Source organism: Tachypleus tridentatus, unplaced genomic scaffold (genome assembly GCF_004210375.1).
Source record: "Tachypleus tridentatus isolate NWPU-2018 unplaced genomic scaffold, ASM421037v1 Hic_cluster_1, whole genome shotgun sequence".
Lineage (NCBI taxonomy): Eukaryota > Metazoa > Arthropoda > Merostomata > Xiphosura > Limulidae > Tachypleus > Tachypleus tridentatus.
In genome coordinates, this window is record NW_027467777.1 from 25,514,179 (window position 1) to 25,533,838 (window position 19,660).

Genomic DNA, 19,660 nt, shown 5'->3' on the forward strand with positions numbered 1-19,660 from the left:
GGTTGCTTTTACTAAGCCACAAGTTTCTGTTCTATTTTCACAGGTTGCTTTTACTAAGCCACAAGTTTCTGTTCTATTTTCACAGGTTTTTTCACTAAACCCTGAGTTTTTGTTCTATTTTCACATTGTTGTTTTTTTCTAGACCACACAAGTTTCTGTTCTATTTTCACATGTTGCTTTTTTACTAAAGCCACAAGTTTCTGTTCTATTTTCACATGTTGCTTTTCTACTAACAAGTTTCTGTTCTATTTTCACATGTTGCTTTTCTAAACCACAAGTTTCTGTTCTATTTTCACATGTTGCTTTTACTAAGCCACAAGTTTCTGTTCTATTTTCACATGTTGCTTTTACTAGACCACAAGTTTCTGTTCTATTTTCACATGTTGTTTTTCTAGGCCACAAGTTTCTGTTCTATTTTCACAAGTTACTTCTTCTAGACTAGTAGTTTCTGTCTTGTTTTCACCCATTATGAAAGTTAAAGATTTCTCATTGGAAACATTCATTAAATTAACTTTTCATCAAAATGGTTTTGATTGGATGACCCAAAGTACTTGCATCAGCATAAGTACTACACACTTTACTGCACATGGCTTTTTCACACTGCTTTGTTGACAGTGTTTTTTTACTTGAATCCACAAACTGGAAACTTTGTCACATTCTATTTTGTCATTCAACTCATTATTCTGATAGATCACACTGTCCAAAGCATTAACTTTTTTAGAACCTTTGCTCCTAAAGATGAAATTAAAATCAAAATTACTAATAATCAAGAATAGATTTTAATATTTATTAAACTGTTATGTCAATTCAGAATCCTGAAAATAACATTAATCCAACATATGAAACATGTAAAAACACTTCAATCAAAAATAATAAAGAAAAACACTTGAAGAAGCTTTAGAATCACAATCATACCATAGGTAAATTACAAGAACTTTAGACTTAAACTATATATAGAAGAGTATTTCAAAATTTGAATTTGTATATTCTGAATGGTCATATCTTCATTTCAAACAACAATTAGCTAATATCAAATTCATTCACTTATAATTTCATTGATAAAGTTACACAAGAAAAATGATTTTTTTTAGGAAATCAGGAACAAGAAAACTTCCTGTTGAAAAAATACAAAACATACTGTAAAAATCAACCTCTAGTAGCTGTAAATATATAGACTTGTACACACTAAAGAAAAAAAAAACTTTACTAACTTGTACTGCTAGATTAAACCAAAGCAGTTATAAAACCTATATTATTAAACACTAACGTCACAAGTTAGATCAAAGGGAGTTTAGCAAATCAACAACTTCAAACTGAAACAGGTCCAGTCAGCTTTGACCAGCAAGTCACACTTATTATTGTCAAAATTACTATCAATGACCCCTCACATACACAAACAAAAAAAATATCTAAGTTTAGCCAGCTTCATTACTACATATTAACAAGTTATAATTTACAGTTCTAGGTCAGCCCAGAAAAACAAATATTCACCATGATATGAAAACTTACTTTGGCAAGCATATTTTAACAAATAATATTCTAATTTCCAGTAAAATATCTTAGCTCATTCTGACTAGTCACCATTATAATCTATAACTTAAACCAGTCAAAGTAACAGATATTATCCAGGACAAGATAGTTATGTACAGTGCCAAACAGTCAAAGTAACAGATATTATCCAGGACAAGATAGTTATGTACAGTGCCAAACAGTCAAAGTAACAGATATTATCCAGGACAAGATAGTTATGTACAGTGCCAAGCAGTCAAAGTAACAGATATTATCCAGGACAAGATAGTTATGTACAGTGCCAAGCAGTCAAAGTAACAGATATTATCCAGGACAAGATAGTTATGTACAGTGCCAAACAGTCAAACTAACAGATATTATCCAGGACAAGATAGTTATGTACAGTGCCAAACAGTCAAACTAACAGATATTATCCAGGACAAGATAGTTATGTACAGTGCCAAGCAGTCAAAGTAACAGATATTATCCAGGACAAGATAGTTATGTACAGTGCCAAACAGTCAAAGTAACAGATATTATCCAGGACAAGATAGTTATGTACAGTGCCAAGCAGTCAAACTAACAGATATTATCCAGGACAAGATAGTTATGTACAGTGCCAAACAGTCAAAGTAACAGATATTATCCAGGACAAGATAGTTATGTACAGTGCCAAACAGTCAAAGTAACAGATATTATCCAGGACAAGATAGTTATGTACAGTGCCAAACAGTCAAACTAACAGATATTATCACGGACAAGATAGTTATGTACAGTGCCAAACAGTCAAAGTAACAGATATTATCACGGACAAGATAGTTATGTACAGTGCCAAACAGTCAAAGTAACAGATATTATTCAGGACAAGATAGTTATGTACAGTGCCAAACAGTCAAAGTAACAGATATTATCCAGGACAAGATAGTTATGTACAGTGCCAAACAGTCAAAGTAACAGATATTATCCAGGACAAGATAGTTATGTACAGTGCCAAACATTCAAACTAACAGATATTATTCAGGACAAGATAGTTATGTACAGTGCCAAACAGTCAAAGTAACAGATATTATCCAGGACAAGATAGTTATGTACAGTGCCAAACATTCAAACTAACAGATATTATCCACGACAAGATAGTTATGTACAGTGCCAAACAGTCAAAGTAACAGATATTATCCAGGACAAGATAGTTATGTACAGTGCCAAACAGTCAAACTAACAGATATTATCCAGGACAAGATAGTTATGTACAGTGCCAAACAGTCAAAGTAACAGATATTATCCAGGACAAGATAGTTATGTACAGTGCCAAGCAGTCAAAGTAACAGATATTATCCAGGACAAGATAGTTATGTACAGTACAGTATCCAAACAGTCAAACTAACAGATATTATCCAGGATAAGATAGTTATGTACAGTGCCAAACAGTCAAACTAACAGATATTATCCAGGACAAGATAGTTATGTACAGTGCCAAACAGTCAAACTAACAGATATTATCCAGGACAAGATAGTTATGTACAGTGCCAAACAGTCAAAGTAACAGATATTATCCAGGACAAGATAGTTATGTACAGTGCCAAACAGTCAAAGTAACAGATATTATCCAGGACAAGATAGTTATGTACAGTGCCAAGCAGTCAAAGTAACAGATATTATCCAGGACAAGATAGTTATGTACAGTGCCAAACAGTCAAACTAACAGATATTATCCAGGACAAGATAGTTATGTACAGTGCCAAGCAGTCAAAGTAACAGATATTATCCAGGACAAGATAGTTATGTACAGTGCCAAACAATCAAACCAACAGATATTATCCAGGTTCCAACTGTTATGTACAGCTCTAACCAGACAAAGAAACAGATATTATCCAGGTTAATATAGTTACGTATAGTTTCAAACAGTCAATGTAACTGACATAATTTAGGTTCATATTGTTATGTACAGAACAAACCAGTCACAGTAACAGATATTATCTAGGTTCTGATCGCATTACAGGTCCAACCAGTCAAGGAAAGATATATTATCCAGGTTCTGGCTGTTCCAAACATTATCTATTAATTAAGTTAACACTAACTAGCAAATAAAATACTGTCTCCAGGTTAAAGTAGTCCTAACTAAAAACACTATCTATGGCCAGAGAGATCACTCCTTTCAGATTCAGCAACCTCTTCTAAGCAAATAGTAGCAAAATTCAAATAGTTTATTACTACTTGCACTAACCAGCTCTTAACATACAACAAATATACATCTTAAGTTAATATCAACAGATCCAGTGTGCTTTGAATAACCAGGGCCAAAAAAAGATTGTTATTTACAGTTTCATTAGAACTCGCTGTTTAGAGCTGACTGGATCCAGTGGACATTTGCTAGCAACTTAAAATATAGCATTATATAGTTTCTTATGCTACTCTAACTAGCAACAAACATTAAAGATATCACAAATGTCTGAAAGAGCTTGGATATTATGGTGTAACATTACCCAAAGAATCTTTAGAGTATAATATTAATTACTGGAAATCTGTAATGATATTCCTTGGAGTTTTGGAAATAAAAATAAAACAAATCTTGATAACAAACCTTATTTTGGTTTCTTCCAAAAATATTTCCATATGTTTATGAATGTATTCATTCTCTAATATCTGCCTAATGCTAGGCCTCCGTTCAGGACAACAGTTTAGCATGGATGTAATTAACGCTTGTAGTTCTAGGCTGTAATATTTTGGCATTGGAGGCAACTATACACATAGTAAGGAGAAAGAAAACACAGACAGGGTTGACGATAACAAGCAATGATTTGTTAAATATGAACTGAATTAGCCAGGATACTTATGAAGACCATAATCATGTATCAACTCTAAAAATATTCATTTTTCAGACTTCACATTCACAAAACTTGTATAAAACACTTTTCAATTGATAAAGCATACTTGTTGGTATCACAAATATATACATCAAAATGTTTAATGTTACACATATTTGGTTAATTTTAGACAACATGTCACTACTGATAATAAATACATATAATAAGTTAGGGCAGAAAAATTTTTTTAAAAGAAACAAGATCTCCCATAGAATTATTAGAATATATTCTCTATATGCTATGACTTATCACTTAAAAACTGTTTAATTCTAGTAGTTCTTAGCTTTACCTTTCCTTGCAACACCTTGTACATCAGAGAATTCAAGTTTTGAGCATTAAAGGCATGTCTAAGGGTTGCCATTTCGTACAAACAACAGCCTAATGACCAAACATCTGACTAGAAACAGAAAAATAACATTATCTTAGTAAGTTAAACGCAATGTTACTTCCCTCCATACCAAAACCAATTAAATACACTTCAAATGTTCCATGCATAACATATTCAAAATTTAGTTTACTTAAGTCCACATATTCCAAGACCTTTGTTGGCCCACCTGTATTACTAAATAACATGTAATCTACATTACTACACAACATGCAATCTGTATTACTACACAACATCTCTCCATAATTCTTGTCATTGTTCATAGTTTAAACTATTACCAGACTTCCATTATAACTGAGAGTTCCCATATTTTATTTAAGGAAATAACACTATGTAACAAAATTTTTACTTTTCCTTGTTCCTGGGCAAAAAGTGTTATTTCCCAATTGCTTATATCTAAAGTAAATGGAAAAGAACTATTTTTCTCTTCAAACTTTGCTTTTGTGACCTGGGTAATGAAATTTTCCAATTTACCCATTTTCCATAACATTCCAGGTAGATTCAGTGCTGAGTAGCCGATAGAGAATTTTTCAAACTTACAAGAATTTTAAGAATTTTCTAGAATGTTGTAGAACTTATGAGAATTTTCAAGAACCCTTTAGAATTTTCTAGAAATTTCCATAGTAATATATATACAGGAGCTCACCACTTCAGTTTCATTCTAGCTGCCTCAGTGAACACATAGACCTATCTGATTTGATCAGATATGGCATCAAGAAGCTACAAGCATTCTCCAGATGCATCCAGAAGCCTCAAAGTTGTGCTCCTTCATAATGTGAGTAAGTACCCGTCTCTTCCCCTGGCTCATTCAGTATACCTCGAAGAGGAATACAACAGTGTCAAGACCTTGCTAGAAACCTTAAATTATGATGAGTATGGCTGATAGGCTTTTGGAGACTTCAAAATGGTGGCATTCCTGATGGGTCTCCAAAGAGGCTTTACCAAGTTTCCCTGTTATCTTTGCCTTTGAGACAGCAGGAACACTGCAGCACACTACAACAGGAAGCACTGGCCACAACGGCCCAAGTTCTCTGTGGGGAGACACAATGTTAAGTGCGAGTCACTAGTGGACCTCTAGAAGGTGTTGTTCTCACCATTGCACATAAAATTGGGTTTTATGAAATAATTTGTCACAGCTTTTGATAAGAGATATGCAGCCTTCAAGTACCTTCAAGACTTCTTCCCTAAGCTGTCGGAGGCAAAGGTCAAAGCTGGTGTTTTCATTTGACCACAAATGAAACAGATCCTGGAGTGCACCAAGATGCTCAGCAGAAAGGGAAGAAAAAAAGCTTGTAGCAGTTTTGTCACAGTGGTTTGGGGCTTCTTGGTAAATCACAAGGCTGAAAATTATGTGGAACTTGTTTTGGTGAAAAACTACAGCAAAATGGGCTGCAGAATGTCCCTGAAAGTCCATATCCTTGATGTTCATCTAGATAAATTCAAGGAGAACATGGGAGCATTGTCAGAGGAGCAAGGCGAGTGCTTCCACCAAGATATACTGGACTTTGAATGCCTCTACCAAAAGGCGTGTAACGAAAACATGATGGGAGACTATATTTGGGAGCTGATACGCGAAAGTGATTTACGTTAGTCATAAATCTGGAAAAACTACTCACTTCTAAACATTTTTGTATAACTTTAGTATAAATACATGTAAATCTTGATTCATATGTTGTTTTATTCAGACCTCATGTAAATGAAAATGTGCAAATTTGCCTGTTTTTACATATAAAATAGGTTAATTTCTAAATTTCATTTATCCAGGTCACAAAAGCAAAGTTTGAAGGGAATAATGACCATTTACTGTACTTTTACAACATAAGCAATTAAAAAATAACAAATTTTGTTCCTGGATAGTATGTATGTTACATAGTGTTATTATTTTATATGCACCTGACACTTCATTAACTATAAAGCATAACAACAGTTGCATATCCTAATTGTGGTAATCTTTATTTGAAAGAGAAGTGAAATATTGAAATGTTTGTTTTTTTCAAAGTTATAAAACTATAAACATGCTGCAAAAATATGTTTAAAGTGAAATATTTCACATCAGCATATTTAACCATAAACTGGTCTTCTAATACATTACCTTAGTATACTTACCTAAAAACATCATGATAACATTGTACTTAGTTAAACAATAGTGTATTAATATTATTGTAACATCAATGTACCTAGTTAAGTAATACCACCTTAACATTAAATAGCAACAGTTACTCTGTGAAAGTATAATACTGGTGCATTAATGTTATGCTACATGTAATATCACTACAAGAAATAAAAAAATACTCAAGTTATTGGTTCCACGAACCTTGTGATTATATGGTTTATTAAGAAACAACTCGGGACTCATGTAGTAAGGTGTACCAATTAAAGTGGTTGCCATATCCAGTGTACCATCAAGTACTCTGGCAATTCCAAGGTCTCCAACTTTTATCACTTTACTTTTGTCAGAAAGATATTTTGTGTCTTCAAATCTCGATGAAGAATTTTTTGATCGTGAAGGTACTAGAAAACACAAGCAAAACCAAACTGTTTTTTACTGTATATATTAAAATATAAATATAACAAAACAAATACATCTGAGCATATTTCAACACAAAGAGTATTATTAAACAAAAAATAACCCTATAACAAATATTTTAAAATGTGTTCAACCATCTTTATAGAAACCAAGTCAATTTGATTGACCTTATAACAATCTAAACTACACACACTATAACTTCACAAAAGTCTGTTATACACAAGTAACAAAGTATTTTCCCTAAACATTTAACTGTAAACTTAAGTTCATCTGGGTGAAGGATTTTCATTTTAAGATTAAAGCTACTTACTTCCATCTTGTATGTTTCCAATATGAACACTAAATATTTTTATTTTATACTTTATATATTGTCTATATTATGTATTATAACACTAGCTGTGCAGTGAATTTTAAAAAAATTGAAAAATGTTAAATAAAATCAACAGAGCAATATTTTTTTGTAAAATGACTGCAGATTGCAACAGATAACTACAACGGTTTATCTTAACAACCTCATCTGCTTTCTTTTCATTTTATAATTTTATCACTGTACTTTGGACCCTTTCTCTGCTTGAAAAGCAATAAATCACATTGAGATGTTTCAAGTCTAACTTATGGTAAGCAACTGATCACTTTAACAGCAAGTTTTATAGCCTGTTCATCAAATTCATTTGCTTTTATTTAGATTTTGTGACATAACCTATGAAACTTGCTTTTTATATTTGAATTAGTTTTTGCTAAAAAAACATAACAATAAATAAAAATATTTGCATAAAAAAGAACTTACTTCAAAATTCAGATACCTTTCAAATATGCATTTGAAAACACAAAACTATATCAGGTACTAAAAACATGACATCTCAAAACTACTATAAGTTATCTGTCTTTCTAACTTTGCCACAAGTATATCAAGCAATTCAATTAATAATTCAGAGCAAAAGGTGCACACAACACATATCAAGCTTTTCTTGTAAAAATACATTCTTTAATGATTAAAACTAAACAAACAATTCCAGTACTATACAACATGCTTATTCTATTGGTTATAAACATGTCCAACAGACAAGTATGCGAGAGAAAACAGTCTGTTTGAAATATAGGAGGGACTTCTCAGGTGTATTTGTGAAATTTGTTGATATTTTAGTATATCCAGAAGGTTAAACTTTACACTATGTCCACTCAGTATGCTAAGTTTGAATTTCCAGTTGGTTAGACATGACAAAATACCAATGTTATGGGGAGAATTCAGAGGGGAGACATGTCACACAGAAGAGCAGACTTAGAATTATTTATATATTTCCTTTTGACAATAAAAAATAAAACTTAAATAAACCAAGTTATGAATTATAGATTGTTTTGATGTATATTGATATTAAAGTTGTTTAATAAAATATAACCCTGTAAAAAGATTATGACATACCTGTATGACATGCAGAATATGACATACCTGTATGCACAATGTTAAATTCAAAGAAACATTAATCAAAACAAACAGTGACTAGTGTTTTGAAGATGAATTCAAATGAAAAGAAACATTATCAGTATAATATCTGTAAGCATCTGTTAATATTTTCAAAAGATGCCTAAGATACTATTAGTAAGTGCATGACTTCAGCACCTGAAAACACACATTTCACTAGAATTTAATGTCTGCAACAACATAGAGATACACACACATTTCATTAAACATCTCATCATCTGAAGTAACATATACTTCACTACTTTCAAGCATGCAATGAAAAACAAAACATTTCTATTCAGCATCAAAATGTCCTTGTTTGTTGAAAACACAGATGTCTAGAAAAAGTACAGTACTATTACTTTTGTCAGTCATAGGTGAACTTAATATTAACATAGCTTTATGCTAATTATGAAAGATCTCTTTCTGTACAAAACAAGACAAAATTCAAATGGTCTATATAAAGGTACTGTTTACTGAGAATTGTATTGAGAAACTTCAATGTATGAACCCAGTCATACAATTAAAACATACAACAAGAAGACTGGCAAGGTTTTCAAAACATTACAAACATTAAATTAAAAATATCATGATTAAATAAATGTATCAATTTGTACATGATACATAATAAGATAATACTGGCACTTTCAAACTCTTATAAATGATTCAATCATATACAGATCCATGATACTACTCTAGTGGTCACCACTGACAGATACTGATAGAGACAAAATCTGAACCTTACTGTACTGCTCATGGCAAAAAATTACCTGAAGAATTGTAAATACAATATTTCTTTCATTTTAAAGCAATATAGCAAAAATAGAGAGCCAACTAATGAAAAGTGCACAACATTCTCAAAGGACCTAAATAATTCCATAGAGCATCTGTACAAAGTACAATAGTGTTTCAGCAATCTGAATAAAAGTACTGAATATGTCTGTATTTAATCTATGGTAATTCTGATCCATAAAAAAAATACATCTATAATTACAAAATTCTGTTGGAATTTCAGTAATGTTTATACCAACGTTAAGACTCTCATTAGACAAAAAACACTTTCATCTTACACTAATGAGAGAAAAACATAAATAAGAAGACTTTTATAATATAATAACACTTTATAAATAAATATTCAAAACACTTACTTTAACGTGTCATAATCAGGTTTAAATAAAAAGAAATCAACAATATTTGTAGAGGGGTTGGAATAACTTATCAACAGCTCTCTCTTGATTTAGATGTATTACTTGTCTAACTACCTGTAAAGCCATGCAGATTTGAATAAACCACTGTGCAACCTGTGGCTCATCAAATAGTATTCCTTTTCTTTTGCGAATAACGCTGTACAAGTCCCCACCCTCACAGTAACCCATAATGATATTCAAGATTCCATCTGGTGATTGGAAGGAGTGCAGGTAGGACACAATATTAGGATGTTTCAAAGTGGCCAAAAGCTGAACTTCCAGAAGAGCTGCACACCTTTCTCTTTTAGAGGCATGTTGGATATTGATTTGTTTCAACACAAACTACAGTAATAATAATGAAACACATTAATAAGTTATACACATAACACAACAGCAGTTGCATAATAAACAGTTACATTTTGTATCTTTAATTGTATAGAGATCTATTATTGAATGGATACAAAAATGAAAGTACTGTGTAGGTAACAAGATATAATTTATATTCAACATTACATCTAGAGAACTTTATATTCAATATACCACCTTAAGTACTTCTTATATGCTCTATACTCAATATGGTATCTCATGTAGTTCAAGATTTTAAAGATATTTCAAATTTTATATTAGATTTTAGTGAAACAGAAATATTATCCACAATTTAATGAACAACACTAGCTCAGACACAAGTGAAAATAACACCAACAAAAAAATCATCTATACATTTTTATGACCAGTGGTCACTCGCATCCACTATTTTACCTACAAAAAACATCTATACATTTTCATGACCAGTGGTCACTTACATTCACTATTTTAATGACTCACATTTACTACATTTTTTACTAATTTGCTTTTTTAATTTTTCATCTTTCATAATATATAATAAATTGCTTTTAACTAATGTTTTCTCATTTTTAGATTAGAATAGAAACTTTGGCAATTGCACTATATTCAAGTGACCACTTTTACTCAGGTGGAAAAGAACTAGGTAGATAACCCTTCTCTGCATAACCATACCTTTTTTCCTTTATTAGGAGGAAGTCTGTTGATGTCAATGGATCCTGACCTGGGTCAACTGGGCAAGTCTCTGTTAGTGGACATAGATTTCAGTGACTGAGGGCATGAATAAATAATCATTCTGCATTTTATAGCCCAAAAGATTGACTTTAGTAAACAACTGAAGCTGAAGGAAGTGGACCCAGGTAGTCACTGAAAGGAAAGGTGGGGACAAAATTTGGAGTAGACATGGACTTACCAACTCTTTTATCCATAGAGGGTAAAAGATTCTTCACATGAGTTGAGAACAACTCTGATGGAGGCAAGGAAAGACCTGTCTGCACTCCCACTATAACAGTGAAATGTAGTGTAGCAGGAAATGTCTGAGATGGAGTGGGGGGAAAGTAATTTTGAAGCCTCGAGGTAAGAAATATTATGTACAGTAAGTTAGTACTGTACCTCTTTCTCCTGCACCCTCTTAATGCAAAATCAATAGTAAGAGGGGTATGAGTTATTACAATTGACACAGTGAGGGTCCAGTTCACACTCACAGGCATCATGCTCTGTCACTACAACAAGCACACTTCAAAATACATTTAAGTGTCCAAATCCCTGACACTGGAAACATCTGAGAAGGTTATGAATGTATGGCCACACTTTACAGATCAGACAATATGCCTTGAAAGAGGCATGTGAATGTGGTGACGTAAGCATTATAATTAATACATCTGTTAGTAGCACAATTTCATCCTTGAAAGTGTAGATATGGCACATACCAGAAATGTCTTGGCTAGAGAAACCAGCAAGAATCTTTACTTAGGGACAATCTTCAAATCCTTCACTCAGTGATCACTCTTCTGGAGAAATTCAAAGTATCATGGGTAAATCTCCAATGGTCCATGACCTCAGGAGGAATTCACAATGTGTAGGTATAGATGTTTCCACCAAAATATGTTGAGAAAGTAACTTCCTGATTGACTTGGGAGAGCCAGCAAGCCCTCTAATCCTTTTGATCAAAAAGGGAGACATTTGCACAAAATATTTTTCAGATAGAGAATGGAGAATTAAAAATTGAGATAAAGGAGCTGATTGCAATGATGACTGCATAACATAATCATATATGTGTGGTCACTAACTAATTAGCTGCTTTTTTACTAATTGTTTCTGCAGGATTGGAGGATCCATAATAAATAAAGAATGATTGATTGACCACTGTCCCCACCCTGAAATTCTATGAGGGGACATATTCACAATACCAAATGAGAACACTGCAGCAGTGCCAAATCTTCATGAGCACTATGCCCAAACACCACCATCAGACACAATGTTCAATGTTTATTATTATGAACTAGCAAAAGTACCCAGCTTCACTCAAGTTATTAGGTTGGTTTATTCTAGATGACCATGTCAACGTGCGAGTATTCACAACTCATTTTAGCATATATACTTTTGTTGCTCCTTTGCAGGATGTGGCCTGTTCATAACAGTAACCAACCTCTCCTCTGACTTGTCTTCCAATTTTAAACTTAAATAATACAAAGAAATATTAAAATTAATAACAAACCAGTTTAATTAACAGAGCCTACAAAGTAAAAAACAAACTTTTTTTCAATTTTGTAGTTTATACTTTCAGTACACTGCCTCTTAACAACAATATTACACTATACATTTATTACCAAACAACATGATATTAAAGCCATTGTTGAAAAGCATTGGCTAGTATATATATAATATTAAAAAGTTGTTATACAAGGAACTGCTTTTTCCTATGTGTTTTGGCTAAACTGCCTTATTAAAAAGATGCCCACATGCACATGTGCATGTCTGTCTGTTTGTAATTTATAATTTTTAATATAAGAAACTGTTTTTTTCCATTACTTGCCTCTTTAAAAAGACGTGCATGCATGTACATAAATAACAGCACTAAGTATAATTGCAAAATTTTAGGTTTCTAGGTTCTTTACTCTTGGTGCTATGGTGGTCACATTCTTTTCTATGTGGTTTTTCACTTGCTTACTTCACATAAAAATGTGCATGCACATGAATAAGTAATAATACTCAGGTGCATACCTTCAAGGTCCATTTACACAAAATTTCAGGTTTCTAGGTTCTTTTTTCTTAAGAGTTATGGTGAGTACACACATATACTAAGACATGCCATTTCATTATTATAGTTTAGTTTTAGTTGTCATTCATATCTACACTTTGTTTCCTTAAAATGTTGTTAAGGGTAAAAGTATACAGTTTTAGTGTACTGAAAAAAGTAGTTTTATGAACTGTTAGTTCTGATTGTTGTTGTACACAGGTATTATCTGCTAATTTTAACATTACAACAATAATCAGAACTAACAGTATACAGTTTTAGCGTACTGAAAACAAAGTTTTGTGAACTACTGATTGTGGTTATACACCCTGATCTTTGTTATAAAAAATCATTTAAATAAACCTTATATATTTCTTATATACTAAGATTTTAAGATAGATACATATTACATATGACTACTTTACTTATTAGTACACTTAGCCTTGTATTATTATAAAAGGTAGGGCAGGTATTACATAATTTTCTAACTTTAAGTTTATTAGTTTGTCATGAAAAAGTTGATGTATTCTTACAAATTTTTTCAAAACATCTATAAATACTATACACCCTAGAAAAACTAACAGATATGTACAGATAAGACCAATCCCTAGAAGAATATTATTTTATAATATTCCTTTTAAAACACAGAATTATCATTCTTTTACAAGAACAAAAAAACCTTAAATATTAGTAAACTACCATTAGTAAACTACCAAATTTACCAAATGCTAACTTCTTTTTGTACAAGTTTTTTCATGCATATTACAAGTAGCAGTATCTAATGTACTTTTAAACTATCACTCAGTCCCTCAGAAATACTCAGGTAATTTAATTACTGAGAATATTATTATATTTGTCAGTAAACACATGAAATTAATACAAATTTAGAAAACTCTTCCAGTCATAAATCCATATACACATAGAATTTTTATATATTTGATTTGTGATTTATAAAACTCACCTGTTTGGAGGAGGTACAATGTTTAAGAACCCAAACTTCTCCATAACTTCCTTTACCAATCTGCTTCACACGAGAATACTTTTCCATCTTTCTGTCATTGTTTCCATTCTTGAAGAAAACTAAGTTTTAGTATCACACTTTTTAATGATCCATTGATTATGTGAATAAAATGCACTGTGAAAATACGAGTGTTAACACAAAATCTAGAACAAATCCAGACATGTTTAACATCCTTTTCAGCTTGAGTATGACCAAAATTATTTCAATATTAGATACACTAAAAAAAGGAATCCAATCTTAGTTTATTTTCATTAACTGCTGCATCAGTTAAAATGATTTTGACAAAATTCACTCATTCACTGGTGTTATTACAATGAAACAATTCTTTTAAAACGTTTAACATTTTTTTTCTAGTCTCCTTTCTGTTAAGGTTTCATGTCTACTTTCAATGTTAAACACCTACAATATATAAATGCTCACATACATACAGGGTGAAATTCTTGTTAAAAAAAAAGTAGGGGTACTGACCTGGGTGAAGTGAACCCATTTTAAAAAAAACAACAAAAAACGTGTGTAAACATAAAAAATGACAAATCATTTCAAATAAATTCCACTACTCAGCACCAAAGAGCTCCAGCAGAATTTCACTGCTACATGTCTTTAATGTACACAGTACTAAAATAACAGTATAAATAAACATTGTTAATAGCATATAACTGGATTGTGTTTATTCAGGTTATTCGAAGATTGAAGAGCAGAGTTCATTGATAACCTGTGTTTTAGGATTTTGTGTGTATAAATGTTTTTGACAAAAGCTTGTTTGTTTGTTTGTTTTGGAATTTCGCACAAAGCTACTTGAGGGCTATCTGTGCTAGCCGTCCCTAATTTAGCAGTGTAAGACTAGAGGGAAGGCAGCTAGTCATCACCACCCACCGCCAACTCTTGGGCTACTCTTTTACCAACGAATAGTGGGATTGACCGTCACATTATATGCCCCACGGCTGGGAGGCGAAGCATGTTTTGCGACGCAAAAAACCCGTGACCCTCAGATTACGAGTCGCACGCCTTACGCGTTTGGCCATGCCAGGCCATTGACAAAAGCACTAGTATCATCATCAGATTTGCTTTTCAACCAAGTAGGTTAAAGAAATAATGATAAAATTAATCTTTTTTATTCAAGTTATCTACAAAAGCTCAATAAATCGGAAAGATAAGTTTCAGTATTCAGAAATTACTGTTAGAATACAGAAATCTGTAACTTGCTTGTTGGGGAAACACCTGTGGCTTTACTTCTAGAATGGTTTAATACAAGATTATAATCAATGTACTGAGAGGAATGTTAAGACAACTGACCCTACATTTTACAATATCATATGAAAGATTTTGTCTTACATGTTCAAAGACAGAAGTTTAACTTGTCTAGCTCAGATATGCAGGTGTTAATACTAAGAAGTGTAAATGGGCTATTTGTAACTGCACTATTTACTATTAATGATGCTGTGCTATAACAATCTACTACAGATTTCTTCCCATAGTATTAATATTTAGCTTAAACTTACTAGAGATTGTTATAGTAGCCATACTATTATTTTTGATTTTAACCAAGCTAGCTAGCTACAGGGTAAATAGTGGTTGTATCCATCCAGTTATGAAGTCCATCAACCTATGTGTTTTGCTGACCTGTTGACCTTTTATATCTCACTGACCTAACACTTTCAATCTAGGCCTTTGGTATTTAAGATAAGTTTTGGGTTACAGTTATAACCTTGTTTCTGGCAAGTGGAACCTATGTTTTTGTTCTGTTGTATGGTGTGTTTTTGTGGGTCATGTTTAGTAAAGGGATAATTTGATGACATGATTTCTTGTGTATCAAGGAGCTGAATTTTTTTACTCATTCAAGGATGCTTAGAACTGGTTTGACTTTCAAACCAGTAAAGAACCTTATCAGAAATGCATTGTTAGGTAACACATCTAATATCGAGGTCCTCATCGAGTTGGCTTCTGGGTTGCTACTCAATCCTCTAAAGGTTGTGAAGCCTCGATTAGAAAGCTCAACCTTGATGGGAAACCAGCAGAATGCCATTCTCCAACAAAGTTGAAACATCAAGAGAACAACAACTCTCACCAAAATGCCACAAAAACAACCTGGGAGTAGCCAACATGCCTATAACTTCACTGACTTTTATCACTGGCATCCTGAGAATCAGGCTCTAAAGCAACAGTGACAAAAGACTTCAATAAAATGAACTGAGGCCTGGACCAAACAGAACTGAGAAGGGGACAGATTCCAACAGCATTCCATGCAATACTCCCAATTAGAGAAAAAAGCCCACCAGCCAAAAAATGGTATAAGAGACACAAAAGCCCTTGACAATAACAGTTGTAAGAGGCATGATGATAACCAACATCAAATGGACAGATGCTTTAAAGGACCTTCTGTCAGAACTGAGGGAAAACTGGGCCACATGATGACTAAAGACAAATGTATAATTTGTATTAATTTTACATTGTTTCTTTCACAATTCTATATGTGTACCTAAGAGATTTTCTTATATTTTGATTATTTTTAAATATATGTATAAGTAACTTTATATTTTTAAGTTCAACATATTATTTCTAAAACACTCCTCACAGCTTTTTGTGTTGTTGTTGTTCTATGCTCTGATCTATAATTTTATGTATATTAATGTTGTTATATAGAAATTATGAATATAACCTGTTTGTTAAAAGATTATGATTTGTAAATAAGATATGTTTCAATTGTGGAATACTGTACTATATTAAAGTTATTGTGAAGTATGAAATTCACTGCAATAAAGGGTTTTCATTTTATTTCATACACTTGCAATGTGTACGTGATTTATATTTAAATAGTATTTTGAATATGTGAACGTGTGTACTTGTGTTTTATTTTAGACATCACATTTATGTTTTTTATTCCATGCTAAAAGGTTTTATATAATATTTCATATTGCACCAATATTAAAGAGTTTTTACATTAAATTGCATATTGCAGTCTCTGTGGTAAAAGTTAATCTTTCTATTTTCATGTGTAATTCAATGTAAATGGTTTGATTATATTCCTGCACTTCACTTTTTAAGTGTTACAATGGCATGTGTTATGTAACTGTCTGCAAGCCAGATGGGACTAATATTATTCTTAACTCAGCTTTAAAGTTTATTGGTTTTAAAATTAATTGTCAGCTTGAAAAAAGACTGAGGTAAGAAAGATGGGTATGTACTGGAATATACCATAGTGTTTTGGGGTATTTTCCTTCTTATAACATTAATTCTTAATCTATGTTTTGTATATGTGAAACTTTTAATATAAAGTGTCATAACAAGTTATAAAGCAATCTTTCAAGTTGCTTTGTGTCAGTCTCAAACAAGGTGGTGCTTGCCACTGCCCATGAATTACATTTCTTACTGATCCTGTTTAAGGATGTTGAGGGTTATGTTTTTCATTGGTTCTGCAAGTGATCAATGTGAATGACAAGTTATATGTTTACACAGACTGTGCTGGGTACATGTGAGGTTTCTTTGAGGCTAGAAATCTTGCATTTAATTAGTCTAAGGCAGTGGTTCCCAACCAGGGGTGGGAGATAGTACTCCAGTGGGGGTGCAATATCCATACTCCTTCAATTTGGATAGTATGTTGGATGATGAAGAACTGAAGGAAGATCTTATTGAACTGTGCAGAAATCAAGTTCTTGAAATGCAGTTTGAAAGCAAAACTTTGGAACAATATTGGTGTTCGGCAATGGACATGTTTCCAATACTTTATGAAAAAGCACTAAATGTGCTCATCCTATTTGTGACAACATACTTATGCGAGTTTGGATTTAGTGCCCTTTTGTCAATCAAGACAAAACCTAGAAATCGCTTTGGTGCACAGGCAGACTTGCAGATAGCTATCAGCAACAAAGTGCCACACTTTGAAAAACTTGTAAGAAATAAACAGGAACAAAAGAGTCATTAAATTTAAATTGGCTTATGAACATTTCAAATTCACAGAAATTTCATGAAAATTTATTTTTTTTGTAGGCCATGTAGGGTTTATTACAACAGTTTATTGTAATATTTTTTCTTTTTCCAAATGTTTCGTTTTTGTTTATATATCATTAAAAACTAATTATAAAAATTTGTTTTGGCCACCTAGACCTTTATTCTTAAATAAATAATTACTGTGAGGGGTGCGAGAACATATTAAAATTTTTTAGGGGTGCAAGGTATAAAAAAGGCTGGGAACCACTGGTCTAAGGGATAATCCTGAAATAGAAACATACATAAAAAGTGACGACTGAGAATAATAAAAACAAGTACACTCATGTCTCAAATAATATTGTGTACTCATTAAGAACTTCTTAGATGAGTAATTTACTACTCCTGTGTCTAGAACATGGTGCATCTTTCTTCATTTCAAAGTGATGATTCACCATTCCCTTTTTCGATTGTATGTTAATAATAACTATTTTACTAAACCACTAACACATTTTATAATTAGGTTTAATGTTATCGGTAAACTTTATAATTAAACGCAAACATTAAACAATGATACTCCAGTCTAAATTAGTTATCAGTTGTTTTATTTTTATACTCCGCCGGCAACAGCACAAACTACAATTTACAATCGGATATAGTACAGGCTCAAGTGGTATTTCTCGAAAGATAAACCCTGAAACATAGTACTTTTCATATATTAGACTTAATTAATAAGGTATTTAAAAAGCTATTACCTTTACTTTCTCGAAATATAAATCATCCTTTTAGGGTTTAACAACTAGTCTGTTCTCTCCGTGTTTGAACCAAAACGTTGATTTTCAGTAGAAATTTAACGCGTTTAATAGGCTTACAACTTATATGTTTGTGCTTTTTTATATAAAATTATTATTATTATTATTTTAATTTTAGAAAATAATATTTAGGAAGAAAAATAAAGTAAGCTATAAGAAATCAAACTTTTTGCATTAAAAAACAATAATATTCCTTTCAACAATGTTCGTAAAATTGTCTGTACCTGCCTACTTTCTTTAGATAAAGTATTTTCCATTAATATTTGCTTGTTCATAGGATTTAAAAAAATACTTTATCACCAATGAAAATGCGCATTTTATGTTTGTTTAATGAAGCAAAGACTAGTCGAATAATAAACATTGATTCCAAACTGTAGCGAAAAGTTTACTTTTCTAAATTTATTTTGTTGTCTATATAGTTTAATACCATTTTGTTTAATTAATGTAACAGATGAAAGTGAAAGTTGATTACTTATTCTCGATTCCTCCGGTAGGTCGGCGGGTATTTACGGATTCATACCATTAAAATCAAATCAAATGTTCGATTTCTACTGTGAACAGAGTACATTACTCATTGTTTTGTTTTGAATTTCGCACAAAACTACTCGAGGGCTATCTACGTTAGCCGTCCCTAATTTAGCAGTATAAGACTAGAGGGAAGGTCATCACTACCCACCGCCATCTCTTGGAGTACTCTTTTACCAACAAATAGTGGGATTGATTGTACGTTATAACGCCCCCGCGGCTGAAAAGGCGAACATATTTGGTGTGACGGGAATTCGAACCCGCGACCCTCAGATTACAAGTCGACTGCTTTAACCATCTGACCATGTCGGGCCACATTTATCCCATTATGTATCTTTGCTCTAAAAATAACTAAATGACAGCAACAAGTC

The 19,660-nt window shown here is 32.3% G+C and overlaps 1 protein-coding gene across 1 annotated transcript; it reads right to left on the bottom strand.

Annotated features, from left to right (window-relative positions):
* Positions 1–518: 518 nt before the first annotated feature.
* Positions 519–18,981, bottom strand: LOC143241726 (serine/threonine-protein kinase Nek4-like). The gene is given in 8 exon segments (XM_076484953.1): positions 519–732; positions 4,091–4,248; positions 4,663–4,770; positions 7,073–7,206; positions 7,209–7,269; positions 10,007–10,273; positions 13,972–14,090; positions 18,708–18,981. Coding segments are annotated over 7 exon segments (1,029 nt in total). The 5' UTR covers positions 14,059–14,090; positions 18,708–18,981.
* Positions 18,982–19,660: the final 679 nt, after the last annotated feature.